Consider the following 25463-nt stretch of genomic DNA (forward strand, 5'->3'; position numbering starts at 1 on the left):
CTTTATTGTAAGAAAATAGCAAACATCTCTCATGAAATATACATATAGAGGAACATATGCATTTATCAACATGTAAAATATGGCTTTGCAACAAATGCCTCTAAACAACAAATATATATATATACACATATAGATATATATATGTATACACCAAGCATTTACTTTCCATTTTCGTTCCAACAAGTACTGTTATAAGAGACCGCATTATACTTATATATAGTCTTTATAAAATAACATGACATTTTCTGCTATTCAACCGATACATCCATGAATGTAAAGCTGCAATTTGGAAGCAGAATTTAGCAGCACATGTAGGTGGCAGTTAATGTCAACTCTGTATCAAATATTTCCCATCCATTTCCTTTGCAAAGAGAACACTGAGTGTCCACATGTAGAAGAACAAGGTATAATCACAAACATCAAATAACACTGTAAACACTTAGGTCATCCAGAAAACTTTAGACCTATAAAACATCAGATCATTCTGGTGAAGATGACAAACTAAACAATGAGGTGTTGAACCATCTGTATGAAACTTAAATAATGTTTATGGTAATTTTGTGAATGATACTTCTTATGAAATGCCACTTCAGGTAATCTTTTAACACAACAACAGGTTACAAATAATTTTGGGAGACTAAACTTGACATTATGATCAGAAATGGCACTATTGCCTGCTTGGAAAAACTCTACCAATATTTTCTGAATACCAATGCAAAGTAAATGGCACGTCGGTCCAGAGGCTCAAGTCACACTGATCCAGAGCTGCATGTATTGGAGGGAGAGGGCAAATTGTCAGATTAAGTTATTTAGATATTTGTTTGCCACAAAGTTGACAAAAACTTCAGCAATAGAGTTCAACCACTGTAAACTTCAGGATGTTTCTAGCAAAGCCTTTGAAAGGTGTGATCGAACAGACTGCAAATGGCATATGACACGGAATATGACATAAGTCTAGCAAAGCCTTTGAAAGGTGTGATCGAACAGACTGCAAATGTCATATGACACGGAATATGACGGATATATATATATATCTTCGATAAACAAAACTGATTGACTGACTGATCAACATCTGACAAATCTTACACATGGACACAATAAATATATCTGTATATTCCTACACTTGTTACAGTTTTAGAAATAGTTGCAGACAGCTGCCTCACACTTTGGTGACAGATTGGTAAATACTTCTTAACATGGACAGGCACACATATTTTAATATCACATACAACTGACCAGTATCATGACATTTAGCTTGAACAAATAATCACTGGCCACATGTAGGCAATAAAAGATTTTATTATAAAGATGGCTTTAAATATACTGACGTCCAAAAGAAACTTTACCCAGGCTTTGAAAGACGACCGAACAAAAGCAACCACATGTTGCATATGCAAGAGGTATGTATTCAAGAGAGTACACGTCAGTATATGTCTACCCTAAAAACGAAACATTTTGTCAACTGCATTTACATATACATTGAAAACTTCGTTCTCTTTAATAGACTAATTAAACAGACCTGCGCTACTTTTTTTTTTCCCTGTGCAAATTTTAATCATATCACAGACATGGTAAAACACAAATTAAATGGGAGTAAACTTCATCAGACAAACAATACATAAAACATTAATATATAAAATATCTAATGCCAATAAAATAAAATGTTTCCTTCCTCGTTTTTCTTTTTTTTTTTTGTGCAAAGGTTTGCCAATTTCTCCATTAGTAGCTTGCAAAAGCATAAATCACTTCTCTTCTCTGAATATATTGAAATACATGTAGTTTTATACGTTACATGTATATTTTAAAAACTCGCGCATACCCAACTTTGCCCTGCCAAATGAAAATTGAACGTCACAGAAAGGCTTCCTTGAAACAAGGGTAAGTGTATACTTTCAACATCAATACAAGTGTAAAAAAAATAAATTTTATCAAAAATGGATATACCCTGACCCAGGATGCAAATTTTTTTTTGTAGTCTCAAATGTTACACTTCACATCCCAAGATAACAAACAAATATATAAGCATCTTGATATTGTAATTCTACATTTTTGCCACACTTTGGATTTTACCCATTCAAATACATTGACTGGACATCAATTATTCAATTTGTGTCTCGAGGTGTAAACCACATAAAACTGAATAAAATCTGAGAAAACCTTGTATGCTGAAATCTTGTATGTTTTAAAGTTTATGTATCTGAATTGATACAGATCCCTTGCTCACTTTTGGGACAGTATGACAAAAGTCTCTAACATAAATAACATGAACTAATGAATTATAAGAAATGCTAACAACACCTTACATCCCACCCCACAATATCACAGGTGACTTCTAATGAAAGTGTAGTTAGTCAAAAATATGCAAAGCAGTACACATAAACATGTACTAGCTGTCATGTACTGAGATGACAACAAACAACAATCGTCTAGAGACTAACTACTAAAGGCACTAAGTTCAACAGTACTTTTTAGTGCCAGAAAAGAAAAGAAATATATGGTGAGCATACATTTGTAGACATTTTTCTTTGGTTTGCATTCTCAAATTTGGTTACCAAGCCTTTTTATAAAGCTGATCATGTAATGCAATACATTTTTCTTTGGTTTGCATTCTCAAACTTGGTTACCAAGCCTTTATATAAAGCTGATCATGTAATGCAATACATTTTTCTTTGGTTTGCATTCTCAAATTTGGTTACCAAGCCTTTATATAAAGCTGATCATGTAATGCAATTCTCAATGTAAATTTTCTTCAGACTGATAAGACTGACCTGTGCTATGTAATAAATAACTTGCAAATTTCCCTCTAAAACATGAGTTATTCTTACATGAATTTCAAGACTTATATGTATTGTCACTGATACAGGAGTAAGCTACCTGCTGGAGCAAAAGAAGTACCACAAAATTGTAGTTTCATAGTTTGGTACTTCTTCACACCACTAAAGGGTATATATAGGTGTGGTCTGTTGCCATGGTTAGCACTCAGAGTTGGGGTCAACTCCAGCAGATTCCTCTCCCTGCAAAGAAAGAAGACAACCTATTTTCACGAACATGTCAGAATGCTGCACAAGGAAAAATCAAGATTTCAAAAGTGAAAACTGAAAATCAACATTTAACACTATTAACCGTTTCCTTAAATGGCAAATAACCTAACATTTTGCCCATAAAACTGCATTTTGAAATGCAAATAAATGTTATAAAATATTATTTCTGTGCTAAATTTCACACTTTTCTTTCCAAACAAACCTCAAAATAGCTTATGTGATCAACACACCTCTCACAATCAAGCAAAATGTGCAATACAGTCATAGGCCAAATTCCAGATCATTTACCCTATGTCTGCAAACACCTAATTTTGTCATATTTTTCATGTTTCCATGCACACATTTCAAAAGCACTGCAATATAAACATAATTTAAACTTACAGACATTCTGTTATTCTCAGTAGTTGGATCAAACACAAGTTCTGATTTATTTCACACTGAAGAATTTTAACCGCAAGGGCAAACATATAACACTTACACACATTGAAGAATAATCAGAGCTCATATTTATATGTATTAAGTTTATCAATGCTATTTTCAATACAAAGCCACATGCATAGTAACTAACCCAGAAGTCTCCTGTACGCAGCCTAACGGCTGGTTCAGCAAGAGAGCCCCTGTCCCGGGGAGATGAGGCGGTGAAAGCAGGGCTGCGAGAGTCCACAGATGTCACCTCTATCACAGGAGTGTACCCAGGTGGGGGATCTGTCAACAAGTCGCATGTTAAACTTCAGGACATTTGTCAACAGAAAATGGTCAAATTCATGTACACATACATATACTGGTTGACAGCGCAAACGTAGACAAACTTACATGTATGACAGAAAATTCAGGGAATTTATATTCAGTGCTGAATATTCTAAAATTATGCATGGATCAAGCTGGTTTTGAGGCACAAGGGCCACAAAATGAATCTGAATATAAAAATGTATCAAAATCGAACAATATTTAAAGCAGCTATTGCTACAAAACCAACCACTGCATCAATACATCATATGACATTACCTAAAGCCACATTGCAATAAATCTGATTTATGAAGACACAGTACGTTATGCCCGACGCATCAAGTAACATTACAACCTAAAGCATTGAGCCGCATTTATTAAATCGCATGGCATTATTAGAGCCTACTGCTTCAAGCTACATTACACACAGCCGCTAGCCTATACTTGATTTGATTGATGGCTTTACGCCGTACTCAAGAATATTTCACTTATACAATGGCAGCCAGCATTATGGTGGGAGGAAACCAGGCAGCATGCGAGGAAAACCCACAACCTTCTGCAGACCTTCCATATGATCCAGTGCATAAATGTACCTGAGGGAACAGCTGGTATCCTGGGTGGTAAACCAGTCACTGCATTATCTAGCACTGATGATGGTGGTCTTTTCTTTTTCTTGCGAGGTCTGTCCCGATTGTCTCTGACAACATAAATTGTTTTTTGTTTTACATACACTTGCATACACAGCACTGAGTATACTTGATTACTTACCTGGCTACTGCAAGCTTCAATACAACTTTACTTAATATATAATGTATATAAAGGATGCATAAAAAGTAAAACATGTATTTCAACAATATGTCATTTAATTACTCATGGAGAGCAGCCTGTAACCAGGTGGGTTAGGCACTTGCATTTCAATTACAGAAACAGTTTGGGCGAGAGTTCAACCCCAGCATTGGACATGGAATTAGTAGATTTCCCCACTCCTACTGTTTTTGATGCTTCAGTGACAATAAGCAGTTGTTACTGCTTGTGTGGTACTGTATTTTGCACAGTCTAACACCTGCTGAAGACCATGTGTCTGTCTTCCACCAATACGGTGTGCAGGTCTGTATGTCACAATGAACAGTGGAACAAATTGATTTGTTTACTCATTAATTAAGATACTTTGGTGCATGGGAAAAAATGGTACTTCACTCTGTACTCACTCACTAGGAGTTACCTCCAAATACTCTACATGTACTCATCCAGTAGGAGACATATCCAAATTCTCTACATGTACTCACTCACCAGGAGTTCCATCCAAATCCTCTACATGTACTCACTCACCAAGAGATACATCCAAATACTCTACATGTACTCATCCAGTAGGAGATACATCCAAATCCTCTACATGTACTCATCTAGTAGGAGACATATCCAAATCCTCTACATGTACTCATCCAGTAGGAGATACATCCAAATTCTCTACATGTACTCATCCAGTAGGAGACATATCCAAATCCTCTACATGTACTCATCCAGTAGGAGATACATCCAAATTCTCTACATGTACTCATCCAGTAGGAGACATATCCAAATTCTCTACATGTACTCATCTAGTAGGAGACATATCCAAATCCTCTACATGTACTCATCCAGTAGGAGACATATCCAAATCCTCTACATGTACTCATCCAGTAGGAGACATATCCAAATCCTCTACATGTACTCATCCAGTAGGAGATACATCCAAATTCTCTACATGTACTCATCTAGTAGGAGACATATCCAAATCCTCTACATGTACTCATCCAGTAGGAGACATATCCAAATCCTCTACATGTACTCATCCAGTAGGAGACATATCCAAATCCTCTACATGTACTCATCCAGTAGGAGATACATCCAAATTCTCTACATGTACTCATCCAGTAGGAGACATATCCAAATTCTCTACATGTACTCACTCACTAGGAGTTACATCCAAATACTCTACACCTACTGATCCAGTAGGAGACATATCCAAATCCTCTACATGTACTCATCCAGTAGGAGATACATCCAAATTCTCTACATGTACTCACTCACCAGGAGTTCCATCCAAATCCTCTACATGTACTCATCCAGTAGGAGAAAACATCCAAATACCCTACGTGCTTACCTGGATATAGAATGATCCAGAAGACCTTGACCTTGTACAGAATGACTCTCTGACCTCTGATCTGAAACATTTGTTTTCATTTTACAAGATAAATGAAACTTTTCAGTCTTGATATTGAGACAGATCCTGACACGTGCTAATTTGGCTTGTAAGATGTGCCTCCGCACATAAAATGACTTTAAACAATGAACTTCCTCATCTGTAAACTCAATGCCCACCTTTTGATTACCTTTCTTTCTATTAACTGTTATCCATTTCAAATTTATGCAATATTCGGGACAGTTTAGGTTGAGGAGGAGGTTCTTTGTTTATCAGTTATATATTAAATGTTTCAAATGGCACAGTTAAAATTAAATTTTCATAAAAGCCAATAAACCTATACCCTGCGAAATGTCTTGAATGCCTAAAAGTGCAATTGAACATACCTGCCATGCACCCAATGTTTTAATATTGGGATAGATGTGAAAAAATTTATGAAAAAAAAAAAAGAAAGAAAGAAACAAACAAACAAAAACACCATAATTTCATCATAAACTTACGGGCACTGCAGGGGGAGCAGGAACCCACAGGTCTGATGCTCAAATAGTGGACACCTCCCACCAACAGTGCCATATACACTAGTCTACAGCCCCAAACGTGCATTTTTAGAGGCAAATAAAATGTCATGGTGCTGAAATTTACATTTTTCTGATAGGATATCATCTTTTTATCATCCAAATAAAAATCAAACCACCTTTGTAAGATCAACGGAACTATCAGAATCGGGCAAAATGTCCAACTTTGTCATTTGCGAAATTTAGGTCATTTACGGCAAGAACTCACTCACCTGGTAAATGTATATCACCTCCCCCTGAATGTCCCGTCAGTTGTAAGAGGAGTGATTTGATGGTCTGCATATCATTCTGAAACTGATTACTCAGGTAATCCTGTCGACCACGCAGCTCATCGACGCTGTCTCGCAGAACGGCTAGTTCATCCTTCTCTGTCATTGTCATCCCACTTCCCACTATTGCCTTGGCATCGTTCTGAAGTTTCTTTGGGTTCCATTTTTCTTCCAACTCATCCAGTTGATCCTAGGAAATATTTTCAGTTAAAGGCAAAGAAAACGCTAACATAAAGTATGTGTCAGATGAAACGACCATTAAACACTGTCCACAAAAATAGTTCCATATTGTTTTTTAACAAATTAACAACTTTTCAATCTAGTAAAATGCATTTGAAAGTTTGAATTCTACGGTGGTGTTTTCTGACAATATTGCAACCAGTGACATCACATCAGGTTTTTGTCACTGAACACCCACAGGCTGCTACATTTCATCAGTAAATTTATTTATTTATTTATTTGATTGGTGTTTTACGCTGTACTCAAGAATATTTCACTTAAATGACGGCAGCCAGCATTATGGTGGGTGGAAACAGGGCAGGACATGGTGGAAACCCACGACCATTCGCAGGTTGCTGGCATGACCTTCCCACGTACAGCCGGAGAGGAAGCCAGCATGAGCTGGACTTGAACTCACAGTGACCGCATTGGTGAGATACTCATCAATAAAAAATGGACATACATGTACATTTATATAGACATTCACCGAACGGACCTTGAAACAAGGTATTTGATACGGATGTGATGTCACTGATACCCTCTGGTTCGTTACAGACCATCGTAGAATCTGATGTTTTAAAACCATTTCATTCAGTCGGAAAAATGATAAAAAAAAATGTAAATCTAACTATTTTCTTGGACAGTTTTTAATGGTCTTTCATCTGACATATACTTTATTTTAGTGTTTTCTTTGACTTAAACATTTTGTTTTTTTGTCTCCTCTTTACCAAACTAGATGCTGCATTATGTGTTTACAAAACACATATGACCCCCCCCCCCCCAACTCTTTTGGGGAATATTACAACAAACTTCCACATGTACCTGATCACAGTTTAACACTTAAACCCAAGGAAAATTTCCTTATGCTAAAATCTGTAAAAAAATGAACAATTGATGGGATTGTCCACATATCCCACAAATTAGATGATATTTCAGACATTAAGATTAATATTAAAGATTTCAGACAGAAAAAGATTAATTCTGCTCATAAAATAAACTTTTAAATTGGTATGGCGAAAGGGGGCATAAAACAGTGATGCTACATGCGGCATGGTGGTTCACTGACATCCAATATTCACAGAAACGTGATTGTTTTCAGTCATGCTTCTTTGAGATTGCCTTCAAGGCATCAGCTGCTATAGTCTGTGTAAAGGAATCCAGCTAACTGTGATGCACCTTAATCTGAATGGTGACTTTCTTCAGGTCCTCATCCCCGCTGATTGTCACATCATCGTCATAATCATCCTCGATGGGTTTCTTCAGTCGATCCAGAAACTTTCGCTTTCGTTTTTTCCCCAGTGAGTCCCAGATGGACAACACTGTGATAGCTTTCTGCATCACCGCATTAGCTTGGGCATTGTCATAAACTCTGTACAAAAAGAACATTATAAGTCAGGTATTATATGTATTTACTTATCTACTTGTTTTTGGCTTTGAATCCATACCCCAGATTATCCCTCATCAGACAAAATACTCCGCTTTTCAATGGACAACAACAGTCATGTGGAGTACAGATATGTTCTTGTATCTTGCAGATGACGTCAAATGTGTCTGCTGAGTAGGTTATCTCCCTCCAACGATTTTCACATCTCAGAAGCGATTTACCTATACATCGGTCTTCTCCACTGAATTGATGGGTCTTGGCAGGATAAATTTGTTACATGGTGACTCACTGATAGGATATGCAAATATATGGTTTGAATAAGCTTGATGTTTGGCTTGGCTGATACCTCACCTAGTATGAGGATTATTGATCCCATATATCTCTGTATCCTACCCCTGACTAACTAATATTATTCTACCACTATGATGGGAGTCAGGTGTACGGGTGGAGGAAACAAGAGCCCCTATAAATAACTACAGCGGGGTGGGGTGGTGGTGGTATGTGTGGGCAGCAGAAGTTCCTCATGGGCAGGTTCCTGGACAATTCCCTAATCTGATACTTAGATCACACGACGTTAAACCACAAGCATTCACTGATACTTAGATCTATTAAGGACTAACTCTACTATCATTCAGTGCTCTAATTCATCAATCAAACCTGGTATGTAAAGTAGAACCAGTTGTATCTGGATTTGAGCAGGGAGCTCATTTGTTCAAAAGGAGAGCCAGTTGTATCAGGATCTAAGCAGGATGACCTCATTGGTCAAGGGCTGTAATTCAGTTATCAACCCTTGCACACACTAGATCAGAACATACAGCTGTAGTGTAATCCAGGAATCTGTAAACCATATTTCAACAATAATCCACCCGTTTAAATTTTTGAATTGAAGAAATCAAATTTGAATGTCCAGCAGGGTGAAAGGATAACATTTTATCCCAGTCAGCATTCTCTTTATAGTGCATGGAATTCTTAAAGAAAATGTTGGCTGGGATACATTTTATGTTAATAGTTGATACTCACCTTTGAAAGGTGTCTGAGAGCAATGCAATGAAGAGGTTGAGACACAGAATGGCAGATAGAGCAAACCAACTTCCCAGGAGAATGTCAGCCATCAAACTGTCCACCAGTTTCATGTTCTGAGAAAACAAAAAAATCAGAACAATGAAGACACAATTTATTTATTTTTTTAATGCTTCACTGATATGATGTCAAGTTTATATGTGGAGAAAACCTCAGAGTCTGAAGTGCGCCACCATACATGTACCTGACACACGCCACAGCCACGACAGCTATAGCTGGATCTGAACACGTCCTGATTTATTTATTTATTTATTTCATTGGTGTTTTTCGCCGTACTCAAAAATATTTCACTTATACGACGGCGGCCAGCATTATGGTGGGAGGAAACCGGGCAGAACCTGGAGAAAACCCACTACCATCCACATGTTGCTGGCAGACCCTTCTGCACATGACAGAAGAGGAAGCCTGCATGAGCTGGGCTTGAACTTGCAGCGACTGCATTGGTGAGAGGCTCCTGGGATATTACGCTGTGCAAGTGTGCAAACCAACTGAGCCAGGAGGCCCCCATCTCCTCACTGGTTAGATCTAGGAGCCTGATACTCGCAGCAAGACCAGTGCTTTAACCAGGCCTTAAGTCCCCAAACTTTTGATTTTATCCAGAGTGTCTTACTAGCACACTTCGACTTGATTTGTTTCAGGAGTGTGCTAGGAGTGTGAGTATGATTGCACACCTCAAATTCGAAGGCCTGTTTAACATTTTGCTTTTGCCTGCAAAGTTTCCAGCAAATAAACCACCAACACCAAGAATCTTTAACATTTGCAGTATAACCTGCACATAAAGTATATTTACTGAATACACCCTGACTGTATTATTTGGAAGGCTGGGAGATTTGAGATATCTGGTTTCAAGCTCCAATTTAATTATTTATTTGATTGGTGTTTTACGCCGTACTCAAGAATATTTCACTTATACGACGGCGGCCAGAATTATGGTGGGAGGAAACTAGGCACGGCCCAGCTCTGGTTGATGTTTTATACAATACTCATGGGCAGTCATGGGTTGAGGGAACAAGGAGTAAGACTGGTTAAAGATAATAGTATTTTTAGCCGGGGAGGAGAAGGGTAGGGTGACTTACATCATAATCGTACTCATCCACAAGGGTCAGACGGAATAGAGAGAAGAGCACCTCATTTATATGCTGGAAGCGGTTCACCACAATCTCAGTAGCATTTGCGGTGCCTGCCAGGTCCTCGGGTAGTTTTTTACCTCCAAACATCATCCAGAATGCACATGCTGGAAGGCACAAAAAAAAAAAAATGCATTAGTATAATGGTAGGTGATATTATTAGCAAAAAGACATACACAAACATGTATAATGATGGGATACAAGCAAGTTTTGATACTATACACATACTAAAAATGACTTATGACTCTTAACAGTACTTTAATATCCCCTTACACAAATATATCCCCTTTGTAAAATAGTTTCTTGGGTTTACTGGTACCCATTCCATCTTACTCTCCAACTGTTACACATAAATGGAATTCATTTGATGCAAATGAGATAAAGCAAAAAAAACAAAAAAGTGACTCTTTTTAACAAATTACATACCAGTACTTGAATTTATTTTTTCACAATGATTTTTCAAGAGGCTTCCAAAGGTCACCTTTTCTGATTGTTTTCCTGTTTTAAGTGACAGTGGCTGAGAAATTTGTCTCCATCAGATTGTAACACTGAACAAAGGCTATTAGACACACGGTGAATAATCAACCTTGTCAACCAACTAAGCATTTTTTTCAGTGCAATTTATCCATACATTTATTAGGCAAATGAAGCCACGCATTGTTTGCGTCATTAAAGATGCAAGCTTCATAAAACTGAGCCAAATTATTTCTCTACACCCTATAGTCTTCTCCAGAGTGTTTCAAAATACTGGCTGCAGAGAAAGTAGAAAATGTTAAAGAATGACGATAGTTCATTAATGTCAGAATTAATGTTTATTTATTTATTTATTTATTTGATTGGTGTTTTATGCCGTACTCAAGAATATTTCACTTATACGACGGCGACCAGCATTATGGTGGGTGGGAAACCGGGCAGAGCCCGGGGGAAACTCATGACCATCCGCAGGTTGCTGGCAGACCTTCCCACGTACTGCCGGAGAGGAAGCCAGCATCAGCTGGACTTGAACTCACAGCGACCGCATTGGTGAGAGACTCCTGGGTCAATGCGCTGCGTTAGTGCGCTAACCAACTGAGCCACGGAGGCCCCAGAGAATTAATGTAAACTTGGCTGCTGAATCAATGCCATGTATCCAGATGAATTATACTCACCGTACGGTATGTAAAACACAAGATACAGGAAAGCAAATTTGAACACATCACCGAACATGTGGGCTAAAATGACGATGAAGGGTCCTGAGGACACAAAGAAATATATAGCTTTACTGTTCCGGCCATCAAATGTTCAAATTCAATAAATCATTCATAAAAAATCTTGATGAAATTGATTGTAAAAGAATTTACAAGTATGAAGAATTGTCTCTTCTTGAAGACTTTAAGAATCAGAATTTTGAAGCTGGTGATTCTTGTATTAGTAGTTTTCATTGTTTCAGCTAAAATGGTATGTTTTAATCACATAAAATTATACACCAATTCGTTACAGTATTATGGGACCAGTTGGAGACTTCCATGACGTTATAGGTGACTTCCTGAAACTTACCCAACCGTTCAAAAGCTCGAGCGTTCTTCATGAGCCTTAACCAGAGGAGGATGATGGTGAAGGCTAGAATACGGATGTGCCAGCGTGCCAGAAGGTCAGAGTGAGCGGCGACGTCGGCGATGTGGGTGATGATAGACGCCAGCAAGAGAATGTAACACACCCAGTCAAAGACATTCCTGTCAGAAAACAAAAAAAAAAAACAGAAAATCGCTAACAATTTGTGCACAATCCTGGTACTGTCATGTTAACATCATGACAACGAGTACCATGGAGTTCAGCCTAATTTGTGGAAAATAACTTAACCAAATCTCTACACCTTCACAACATCAAGAGTTCTAATACGAGGAGATCCTTCAATGCATCCAACACTACAACTTGTTCCAACCAATTACAGGTTAGTCTTAAGTGGGTTATCCACTCATATTTCTTATCACCTATCTTCTCATAATGTTTTTTAAACCAATGTTGTGTGATCATGCAAGCTCAAGTCTGCCATGGATGCTTAAGACGGACAGTCTGATTGGTTACATCAGTTAGCTCTTTCACTCTAGCACTTCACCAGTCAAAATGTTATGTATTTGAACAGAATTGAACACGCACTACCCACCATAAACCCACCCAGAGATGAAGGGATAAGGCCTATGGTATACCGGTAGTGAAAATGCAACAAACAGAAACTTCTATAGGACTCCCTGACTAAATCTGACTAATGGAGTACGTGGGAAGGTCTGTCAGCAACTCGCATACAGTCTTCCCCTGGGCTCTGCATGGTTTCCTCCCACCATGATAATGGTTGCCATCGTACAAGTGAAATATTCTTGAGTACCTTGTAAAACACCAATCCAATAAATAAAAATAAACATATAGTGTTTAGACCAGTTGTGGTCACAATCTTACCACCAGTCACTGAAGTACTTGGGGCGTATCTTATCCAGATTCTCGGTCTCCCTCCACAGAAAATTAGCCTCTTCTGGCCACTGGGGGTGAGCGTATACCAAGTCACGCTCTATCTCCTTCTCCCTCCATGCCTTCCATTTCTGCCATCAGCAAAGAAAGTAATTATCACTTTTATAAGTCAAGCATGACAAGATTGATTTATTTGATTGGTGTTTTACGCTGTACTCAAGAATATTTCACTTCTACCATGGCGACCAGCATTATGGTGGGAGGAAACCGGGCAGAGCCCGGGGGAAACCCATGACCATCCGCAGGTTGCTGCAGACAGGATGACAAGAAAACAGTAATCTAAATGTATGGGAACAACTGGCCCCTTCAGTATGTTTTAGTTGATTGAGCAAACAGACAACACTTTCCATCTAATCTCACTACATTTTCCTCTTGATTAAATTGTAAACAACAAACCTTAATTTTTTTGGCAAAAATTATTGCCGACATGGTTCTCCTGTTAATGTTCTATTTAAGTATTCTATTTTTTCAAAGTACATTTGTAAGGTTTATTTATTCATTTATTTGATTGGTGTTTTACACCGTACTCAAGAATATTTCACCTATACGACGGCGGCCAACATTATTGTGGGAGGAAACCAGGCAGTGCCCGGGGGGAAACCCACGACCATCCGCAGGTTGCTGGCATGACCTTCCCACGTACTGCCGGAGAGGAAGCCAGCATTAGCTAGACTTGAACTCACAGCGACCACAGTGAGTGAGAGGTTCCTGGGTTATTATGCTATGCTAGCGCGCTAACCTACTGAGACATGGAGGCCCCCCATTTGTGAGGTCATTGGGGTCCCCATCTTTGAAAAAAAATACTATTTCCTGTGGCTGAACGAACCAAAGCCGCTTTGACGTTGGAAAAATCCAAAGGGTGAGGCCATGGTGTTTTGAGTCAATTATGAATTATACAGCTTTGTTTGGTTTATTTCTGGCTAAAAATATGCTGTATTATATTGCATTATAAACAAATATATACAAAATACGGAAAAAAAAATTTAACACAATCATTACAATGTACATATATGTGTATTTATTCTCAGAACTTTCACCCTGGTTTCCTCTCCGACAGTAAGTGGGAAGGTCCGTCAGCAACCTGAGGATGGTAGTGAGTGTCCCCCGGGCTCTGCCAGGTTTCCTCCCACGATAATGCTGGCCGCCGTCATATAAGTGAAATATTCTTTAGGCTACATCATATTAGCCTAACTGATTTTGACGTTGAACTAAGTTTAATCGATGCGAACTGTCTTTTGCCAAGGGCTTTTCCATTGTTAGTTTCCTATAAACGTGTAACAACTTTGTAACCTAAAGATTCAATTATAGTGTTCTGTAGTGTACATGGTTTTATATATGGAACACCAGCATCTCGGAACTGTACTGCTTAGTGCTATTTACATGTATTTCTTAGTGATTTCCATATTCGTTTGCAGTATTAGGTGTTGTCAAACGAAATGTAAGCCCTATCACATGAAAATACACCACTGATGTTTTGGGGACAAGATTTAGGTTGTGTTATATCAGATTTCGCTTTACATCGCTGCACAGGCTGCCGTGTACTTACATTATGTGATTTTCTGGACCTGTTGTATTCTATAAGCTCATCTGCAATCTGGTAAATGGTCAAGAACACAGCAGCAATCTGAAAACAAAAGCACAACCATGTGTTACTTTTACACAGCCTGCAACTATTCATCATGTTCGGTTATTTTTTGTTCTGCTTCATTGCAGTATGGCTTCTGTAATATTTCTTTACTAAAGCAGGCATTAAACTGCACAGAGTTTTGTTGAAAATATGAGATCAGAGTATGGTACATTTATTTATCAACTGAAAGTGCTATTCTGTGAAGAATGAAAATTCCAACAGATTAATCCTGACAGCATTCAACTCCTGCACACACAGTTTCCCTCAGACAATGATCGAATGATTTATTTATTTGATTGTTGTTTTACGCCAAACTCAAGAATATTTCACTTACACGACCATCTGCAGGTTGCTGTCAGGCCTTCTCACGTACAGCTGGTGAGAAAGCCAGCATGAGCTGGACTTGAACTCACAGCGATCGCATTGGTGAGAGGCTTCTGGGTCATTGCACTGCACTCGCGCGCTAACCAACTGCGCCACGGAATGAAGGAACATACCTGGAGATGTACTCACTTGTGTACACATCTGCTTGTACTACAGCCAATACTATTAAAAGTTTACTCACGAATAACACGACTCTCCACCACTGATCAGGCAGAACATACACGTGTCTCTTGTCATATTCTACGACCACACCCATGATTGTCCACAGAAGGATGAAGAAAAAGTTAAACAAAACTGCCACCCAAGCCCCTTGGCTGCAACAGATAGAACCTTGTACTATATTCTTTGTACACAGAAAAGTGTCTTTGGAAACTTTTAATTTAACCCAAATTTTAATTCCACCCAATGTACAAGTATTCTTGTTGTTTTTTTTTGTTTTTTTTTTTTGACAAATATTTACTCCTGAGCCTTTATGAACACAGCCTTCAATTATTATCTCAATGTTTCCTAGATCACTTTGCACACAAATGTTTACTCCCAAGCCTTTATGAACAGAGCCTTCAATTATTATCTCAGTGTTTCCTGGGCCACTTTGCACACAAATGTTTACTCTTAATAATCAAATTAGGTACTTTGATAAAATGCAATTAACAATTTATCAAATAATTCTTGAAATGGAAACTGATAGAGAAAAAATAAGTGCACTTTGTTAAAAGAGAAAACAAAAAAAAACCAACAACACTATAATGATGCTACAATATCAAGTTGTTTACATCCAATAGCATGTGCTGTAATTCTTTTCTCAACATTCCTGAGACGTTTATTCGGGCGAATTCCAAAGGCATTATTCTGTGTAAGCTTATAACATTAACCTTCCTATGAAGCCATTAAATAAGTCAACCCAAACAGCCTAGGTCTGTGTCGAAAATTAATTAAATACTGTAGGTGAATAAATCATACTCAAAGTTACTCTTTCATATGCGAAAAGATTTTGGAATGAATGATGATACCTGTGTGCATGTATTACCATAACAAAGTCTAATATTTGTCACAACGTGAAATTTAATAAATAACAATAATATAAATAATGCTAAGCTATATTACACTACACTAAAAGTATTTCTAATCTCATAACTTAATCTTATCTTTCATCCAAATTGACAATCAAGTACATAACACACAATTCATATGTCTCCTCTTGACACATCCATAAAAGTGAAGATATATGTAGTATAGAGACAAACTTCAAACATAAAGTACCTGTTTTCTGCAGCCCGTAACGTTAACAAAGACAAGTTCTTTAGGACATCTTTTACAGAAACTTGTGTGTTCATTATTTATCTTTTTTAAAGGCTTGAAAGAGCTAGAGAAAGTTATTTCAATTTTCACTTCAAAATCTTCCAATGTGTCCAGACATGGTTTCTTTCTTTCCAATGCACATTTCTTTTGAACACCTTAAACCCTAAATCTTACACCTTACTTTGAAACCTGCATATTGTCATACCCATTTTTTTTTACTTTGAGTTAGTTTTAAGGCCTGACAAACAATCCAGAATTTCAGTCACCAATGGGAAACCCTGTGTTAAGTTTTTTCCACCCAAGGCTTCCCTTCACTGACCCACCTTGCAAACATCTTCCAGTCCACCCGTAAAAGCTTTAACATGACTTTGTGTGTTAGTATATCGTGCTGTTTGTGAGCTACGGCTACCAGCATCTGAAACAGTATGGACAGGTGAGAAGGGTTAAGACAGGACAGTACACGTTGAACTGTTAATTATTAGCCAACCATGATTACAAAGGCACTGGTATTCTGTTATTACACATTAGAGAATTACACATACTTTATGGCAGGTATACTTTCATACACAGCAGTACATTTTGCACATGTAGATTTCACTTTCTACATGTAAGTACATTTTGCACATGTAGATTTCACTTTCTACATGTAAGTACATTTTGCACATGTAGATTTCACTTTCTACATGTAAGTACATTTTGCACATGTAGATTTACCTTTTTCACATGTACATTGCATTGTACAAGAATGAAACTTTGCATATCTGGTATATTTTACATATGTACATTGTACAAGTATGAAACTTTGCATATCTGGTATATTTTACATATGAAAATTGTACAAGTATGAAACTTTGCAAGTGTAGGTATATCCTACACATGTACACTGTACAAATATGAAACTTTGCACATCTAGGTATATCCTACACATGTACATTGTACAAGTATGAAACTTTGCACATCTAGGTACACTTTGCACATGTACATTGTACAAGTATGAAATTTTGCACATGTACATTGTACAAGTATGAAACTTTGCACATCTAGGTACATTTTGCACATGTACATTGCACAAGTATGAAATTTTGCACATGTACATTCCACAAGTATGAACCTTTGCATGTGTAGGTATATCCTACACATGTACATTGTACAAGTATGAAACTTTGCACATCTAGGTATATCCTACACATGTACATTGTACAAGTATGAAATTTTGCACATCTAGGTACATTTTGCACATGTACATTGTACAAGCATGGAATTTTGCACATGTACATTGTACAAGTATGAAACTTTGCACATCTAGGTACATTTTGCACATGTACATTGAACAAGATGGCCAGTATTATGGTGGAAGAAAACCCGGCAGAGCCCACATGACACATGGCCATCCGCAGGTTTCTGGCAGGCTTTCGCCACAGAGGACCATAGAAGAAGCCTGCACGATCTGAGCTCAAACCCATCTCTATGAAGTAAGACAGTAGGGTAGATCCTATCTTGTGATAAGGTGATCAGTTGCAGTGAGGACAACACTTTAATTATAAATGGCTCGGTGAGTTCCAACTAACCCCACCCCCTCCACCCTGCAATGAGGCTTCTGAACAAGACTATAAAAGAACTGTGAGGGACTGTGCAGTCGTTGTGAAGCACCATGCAACTGTCTGCTTTTCAGCTCTCCATATTCCTACTTCAACTCCTTCCAAACCCGACCCACCCATTAGCTAGCACCTTAATACATGTACTTAGTAATTTATATCTGTGGTTAATCCAATATCACTACATGTGGATGTTAAGGAGAACTGTGCTGTATTACAGAGTAGTTACCCAGCTACATGTTAAGCTTGACACAGATGAAAAATGCATCAGTGTTTATAAAGGTGAGGCATCAACATGTGCATTGCGGTAGTCAATTTTGTTAGCTGTCAGTCACATGCACATGCAAACAAGGCTGAGCAGTGCATACGCACCGAGCAAACTGAGCCCACTGGATCTGTAGTAGTCGATAAACTGTAAGATGTGTCACAAGCTCAAACTGCTTGTGAGATACAATACACTGGAGCTACAAGACAAAATAACATAGACATCATACACTTGGACTACAAGATAAAATAACACAGATATCATCAACTGGGGCTACAAGATAACACAGATATCATCAACTGGAGCTACAAGACAAAATAACATAGACATCACCAGCTGGGACTACAAGACAAAATAACACAGACATCATACACTTGGACTACAAGACAAAATAACACAGATATCATGTACTGGGACTACAGGATAAAATAAAACAGATATCATCACCTGGAGCTACCAGATAAAATAACATAGACATCATACACTGGGGCTACAGGATAAAATAACACAGATATGATCAACTGGGGCTACAAGATAACACAGATATCATCAACTGGAGCTACAAGGCAAAATAACATAGACATCACCAGTTGGGACTACAAAACAAAATAACACAGATATCATCAACTCGGGCTACAAGATAAAACAACACAGATATCATCAACTGGGGCTACAAGATAAAATAACACAGACATCATCACCTGGAGATACAAGATAAAATAACACAGACATCATACATTAGGAGTACAGGATAAAATAACACAGATATCATCAATTGAGACTACAAGATAAAATAACACAGATATCATCAACTGGGGCTACAAGACAAAATAACACAGATGTCACACACTGGGGCTACAAGATAAAATAACACAGATATCATCAACTGGGGCTACAAGATAAAATAACACAGATATCATCAACTGGGGTTACAAGACAAAATAACACAGATATTATACATTGGGGCTACAAGATAACATACATAACAGATATCATACAATGGGTATTTTACATGATATTCTCACATTACAACCCCAATATTTCCACTCCCAAGTGATATGCTATTGTTGTCATCAACTAGGGACATTATTGTTTCTTTCCACCCGAAGCCACGACCTCAGCGATTCCTTTTATGGTAAATGGTTTCATGCACTGCATTCCTTATATGGCAACAAGTGCAGTCACATAAAACATTGTTTGTACTGTGTGTGTTTTCCAAAAATTCAAAAAGTGAATGAATGATGGACACATAGCACAGACAACATTTCCTGATAGGCAACAGAAATAAGAGTTGTTCAATTCCCCACCAGGCACAGTGTATAAACTGTAAATTTATAATCACTGCTGTTCTTTAATCACTCACACATAATGATTTCCCTGATTAAAATTCAGGTGTGTGTTTTTAGTATCAAACGTTAAACTTTGAGAAACCTTACATCCCGTTGATGTCACTAATAATATGCTTGTTTTTCTTTTTTGTTAAAATATTTTAAATAAATATTTATCTTCTGCATGTATATATGTGTATGAGAGAAAAATAAACTTCACATTTTTAATAAAGTACAACAGTAACTTTACAATTTAAATTGTTCCAAATAAAATTGTCACAACTGACTACACACAGTGTGTCTTGTGTGCTACTACCATGGGGATGCACATGTGTTTGACCAAAAAACATGTCAAACACAGTGTACAATTTGTAAATTTACAATCAGTGCTGTTTTTTTTTTTTTTTTTACAATAACTCATACATTAACACATGATAGTATCCTAATTATAATTTAGATGTGTGCATTTAAAATCAAACATTAAATTGTGAATATCGCTATGAGTTCAAGTCCAGCTCATGCTGGCTTCCACTCCAGCAGTACGTGGGAAGGTCTGCAAGCAACCTGCGGATGGTTGGGTTTCCCCCGGGGTCTGCCCGGTTTCCACCCACCATGCATGTGCCTGTATGTATAGGGGATAGAGACTAATCACCTTATTGTAATAGCAATTTAATTACTTTTGAAAGACGAATAACTAGTTTTCACCGTAAAAATGTCACATAACTGAATTTTGTTAAAATGTATTATATGTATTTCTGCAGGTGACTGTAGCTTCCATTCTTATCACTTGTGAGTGAGAGAGTCAGTGAGTTTTTGGGGTTTAACGCCATACTTAACAATTTTTTACTCATATGACGACAACGGAATCTTTAGGGTGCATGTAATGTGCCTCCTTGTTGCAGGACAGATTTCCACTGCTCTTTTATCTAGTGCTGCTTCACTGAGACGCCTTAACGAAGGCAAGTAAGCCGCCCCGCTCGAGGCATTACACTGATCTGGGTCAACCAGTCATTGCACTATCCCCTTCATGCTGAATGCTAAGCATTTAAAGTCTTAGGTGTGACTCGACCCAGGATTGACCCTGGATCTACCACTCCGGAAGTGGACGCTCTACGAACTATGCTATCGAGCGAGTATGTCATTTTTGAAGTCTGAATTAATGATGCAAATGGCAAAGTAAAAACTGAACCTCTGAACAATTCCACAAATATTAAAGCAAAAGACCTCTAAAAATTGAAGTAAGCATCACTAAGCAGACCACTTCAAACTATACATAAATATACTTTCATTTATTTTTTTTAGAGTTTTGTGAAGAGAGTTCAAGGCACTCCAACAATTGAATTCTAAGGTGGGCTTTATGGACCATACTATCAGAGGTTAGGAATTCTGACGTCACAGGAATTTTATCAATCACGACACTGAATGATGGAATTAATCCTTCTAACATTGAGTGAAAGATCACTGAAATAATGTTCCAAAAAATTCCTTCCTTCTGGTGAACATCAGGAAAAGAGGTGGTGTGACATCAGAGTTCATCCCTACCCTCAGTATGGCTCATAAAGCCCGCCATAGTTTTCAAATATTTGAATGCCTTTCAACACTCTCAAAAAAATATGAAAAAAAAAATGAAACCATTTTTAACGTATAGTTTTCACTTGTCTTTATGATGAGCCTTACTTTGCATTCTGCCTCTCTTTTACTTTAAGAAAGGCATGGTAGAGATAGGTTGTACATAAATGTAACTTATGTTACCTGTTTGCTCAGAAAGAAAACAGAAGCGCAGAAGCTGAATTAAAACAACTTCCCTGACACAATGCATGGATTGGGCAAATCCAGGCACAGGCTACAACAACACTTAATAATTAATCAGTGGTAATCAGAGAGCTGGTTAATCAACAAACTGCTTTTTAATGATGGTTATGTGTTGGTAATTATCCCCACCCAGATTTGTCTGATAATGATGCTTATGTGTTGGTAATTATCCCCGCCCAGATTTGTCTGATAATGATGCTTATGTGTTGGTAATTATCCCCACCCAGGTTTGTCTGATAATGATGCTTATGTGTTGGTAATTATCCCCACCCAGATTTGTCTGATAATGATGCTTATGTGTTGGTAATTATCCCTGCCCAGATTTGTCTGATGATGCTTATGTGTTGGTAATTATCCCCGCCCAGATTTGTCTGATAATGATGCTTATGTGTTGGTAATTATCCCTGCCCAGATTTGTCTGATAATGATGCTTATGTGTTGGTAATTATCCACGCCCAGATTTGTCAGATAATGGTGATAATCATTCTAGGTAATTATACAGCCGAGGCTGTTAGTCCAGAAATAAAAAATCAGACAAGTCAGACAGCCACTTGTAGGGTTCACCAAATGAATTGGCTAATTACATTTTTTCCGAAATAAAAAATCAGACAAGTCAGACAGTCACTTGTAGGGTTCACTAAATGAATTGGCTAATTACGTTTTTCCCGAAATAAAAAATCAGACAAGTCAGACAGCCACCTGTAGGGTTCACTAAATGAATTGGCTAATTACGTTTTTCCCGAAATAAAAAATCAGACAAGTCAGACAGCCACTTGTAGGGTTCACTAAATGAATTGGCTAATTACTGTTTTTTTGTACACAATAACATGTCAGTTTTTAGCACATAATTTTCTGTTCTTGATGCCAGTAACATTTCTGTCAAGAATGCGACAAACTGTTTATCCCTACTATTTAAATCTACCAACCTTATATTAAATAAAGGCGCGTTGTTGTTTTCATGCACATCTTTTCAATAGGTCTATAACAGTCTTATACCATTTGATCAAATAATAAACTTTCCTCATGTAAGGCTTTTGTCACTTGTAGATAATTTCTTTGACAGCCTTAACGATTGCTCACCTTTACTGTCATTGTGTTTGTAACACTGATCATATGCTCTTGACAAAAACTTGCATCTGCTGGCTCTAGATTTCACTGCTACCAAGTACCAGTAAGCCTACCAGCTGGATCAGCGGGTTCACATATACACAACTGCGGGAATGATCTTCCCAGCAGATTTAAAAGGTACTTATTGAAGACATTGTTTCTAGGTGTAAATAAAATGCTTTCGAATAAAACAGCACATTTCTTTTATTTGTCAACCATAAGCATAAGTCATCCAGAAGCTTGTTTTGTGTGGTCTATGTTGTGTTTTGTGTGGCCTATGTTGCGTTTTGTGTGGTCTGTGTTGTGTGTTGTAATGTTTATGTCGCGTTTTTTAATGGTAAAAAGGCTTTTGATCTCATAAATATTTATGACTATGAAAAAGCCAGTGAAACTCAATCCTTGATGACCTGGCGTGTTTAACTTACAAAGTTAAATTTTTTTTACAGTGTGAGGAAAAGATTAGACAACTCGAGTCCCTGTGTGACGGGACTCAAATTAACAGACTTGAGTGATATTCATCGTAACATAGGGACCCTCAATGTATAACCTCTGTTTATACATTGAGGGTCCCTATGTTACGATGAATATCACTTACAAAGTTAAATTTTTTTTACAGTGTGAGGAAAAGATTAGACAACTCGAGTCCCTGTGTGACGGGACTCAAATTAACAGACTTGAGTGATATTCATCGTAACATAGGGACCCTCAATGTATAAACAGAGGTTATACATTGAGGGTCCCTATGTTACGATGAATATCACTCAAGTCTGTTAATTTGAGTCCCGTCACACAGGGACTCGAGTTGTCTAATCTTTTCCTCACACTGTAAAAAAAATTTAACTTTGTAAGTTAATCATGCCAGGTCATCAAGGATTGAGTTTCACTGGCTTTTTCATAGTCATAAATATTTATGAGATCAAAAGCCTTTTTACCATTAAAAAACGCGACATAAACATTACAACACACAAGTTGTTTTGTGGACAAAATAACAAAGACATAATACACCAGGGATGGAGGACAAAATAACACAGATACCATACACTGTTCCTAGAGCGCAAAATACCATATGCTAGCTTGGACTAGAAAACAAAATAACAGACAATTATACAATGGGACTAAACATCTTAAATTTGTAGAAATATTTGAACTGGCCAAAGGTTGAGAAACATGTTTATGAAAAATCCCCACTGATAAAATACAGGACCTCAGAATTAATAGCACTTTCAACAAATTGGTCCATAATTTTCAGTTTCAAAACTCGTGAAAATTGGAAACCCTTTTTGTAGAAAAGGAAGCAGAGATTCAAAGAAACAATAATTTTTACTATGCACTTACTGGAGACTGTGCCTCGCTTCCGTCTGAATTTTCTGTAAGCAAAAAAAAAATGGATTTGACGAAATTATTACATCAATCCAGGTATTCAAAGAAGTTTTGGGCAGGGGTTAAATTGAGTTTATCAAATCTGAACACACCAAAATGGAATCTAAATTGAGTTCATGGAAAATTTTATGCTGTATAATTATCTATAGATTTCTCTAAATATTCACTTCAGTTTTACAAGTAACTGATTTTGAGAAGAACTGAATTATTATTTTTTTCTGATAAAACTGATAGCCTGCAGATTACAACTACAGGTGGAGCAAGAATAAAGAAACTTAAAAGAACTTAAAAGTAGACTTGGAATCCAAAAAATGCAAACCATGTCCTACATACATTATATTTACAGGTGGTTTTCAGTCACAGAATTAATTTAAAGAATATGTATTTTTCCATATGTTTAAATATGCCCTACACTTTTTTCTTAAGTTAGCCCTGGACAATCCACTGTGTATTTATTGTTCCTGGGCCTCGAATTTACAAGTGACCCTTACTTTAATACCCACGTGGCCTAAGTTACAAGGTACATTGTAGACAGGTTACTTTTTGGAATGCCTTTGTAACAATCATGGTGTATCTCTCTCTCTCTCTCTCTCTATATATATATATATATATATATATATATATATATATACAATGTTCCAATATAACAATTTGTCAACTTGGCCTACATCAACTTGAAATAAAAATGAAAGTGAGTTACCTCCCCTACTGAAGAACACACTGGTTGAACATTCATAAACTTTCATTTAACACAAATTCCTAGAGTTGTAAAGATGCCCTAGCGAACATTTAGTTTATCTCTGTTTGTGCTTTACCCTTGTCAAACACATTTTTTGATAAGGGTTAGTGTCGTCGTGTCATCAAAACAAGCCAAACGTATGACTTCCTTTTTTCAATACAACGACCTGAAGAGTGACAGCTTTTTTGATTTTGATGGATTTTTATTGATTTTGTCCAAGGCAAAGGGAGAGTATATTGTGTGACATGCTCTGGGAAAATTTCGTTTTTGGCACCCAAACTGACTAAAGTTATATTTCTGTTGTTTTTTACCAAAAAAATTCAGTTTCCAACCACACAATTGAGTTTTAAACTCAATTTTACAAACCAAACATCAATTTCGTACATAGCACTGGACATGTATGAATCCCTGCACTCATATTTGTCCAGCATTCAAGAGTAACTTTTACCAATAGTGACCAACATGAAAACTAGACTTCAGAAATTAAACTAAGCCATATTGCCCAAATATACAGTAACTGTTCAGAAAACAGTTACACTTTGGCATGTTAATATTTATTTATCTATTTATTTGATTGTTGTTTTCCGCCGTACTCAAGAATATTTCACTTATACGACGGCGGCCAGTATTATGGTGGGAGGAAACCAGGCAGAGCCTGGGGAAAACCCATGACCATCCGCAGGTTGCTGGCAGACCTTCCCACTTACGGCCAGAGAGGAAGCCAGCATGAGCTGGACTTGAACTCACAGCAACCGCATTGGTGAGAGGCTTCTGGGTCATTACGCTGCGCTAGCACGCTAACAGACTGAGCCACGGAGGCCC

At 37.4% G+C, this 25463-nt stretch overlaps 1 protein-coding gene across 1 annotated transcript in view; it reads right to left on the reverse strand.

Annotated features, from left to right (window-relative positions):
* Window positions 1-2972: 2972 nt before the first annotated feature.
* The window catches only part of LOC135470803 (transient receptor potential cation channel subfamily V member 2-like), a 31351-nt gene continuing 8860 nt past the window's right edge, over window positions 2973-25463 (reverse strand). The window contains exons 9-23 of the mRNA XM_064749845.1: window positions 23858-23889; window positions 16739-16830; window positions 15298-15430; window positions 14652-14729; window positions 13037-13176; window positions 12140-12315; window positions 11752-11835; window positions 10553-10710; window positions 9417-9532; window positions 8189-8381; window positions 6737-6983; window positions 5911-5971; window positions 4361-4464; window positions 3610-3746; window positions 2973-3014 (exon numbers count right to left, since the gene is read on the reverse strand). Coding sequence (XP_064605915.1) covers window positions 2973-3014; window positions 3610-3746; window positions 4361-4464; window positions 5911-5971; window positions 6737-6983; window positions 8189-8381; window positions 9417-9532; window positions 10553-10710; window positions 11752-11835; window positions 12140-12315; window positions 13037-13176; window positions 14652-14729; window positions 15298-15430; window positions 16739-16830; window positions 23858-23889 — 1793 coding nt within the window. The remainder of the gene's footprint in view (window positions 3015-3609; window positions 3747-4360; window positions 4465-5910; window positions 5972-6736; window positions 6984-8188; window positions 8382-9416; window positions 9533-10552; window positions 10711-11751; window positions 11836-12139; window positions 12316-13036; window positions 13177-14651; window positions 14730-15297; window positions 15431-16738; window positions 16831-23857; window positions 23890-25463) is intronic.

Source organism: Liolophura sinensis, chromosome 7, assembly GCF_032854445.1.
Source record: "Liolophura sinensis isolate JHLJ2023 chromosome 7, CUHK_Ljap_v2, whole genome shotgun sequence".
Lineage (NCBI taxonomy): Eukaryota > Metazoa > Mollusca > Polyplacophora > Chitonida > Chitonidae > Liolophura > Liolophura sinensis.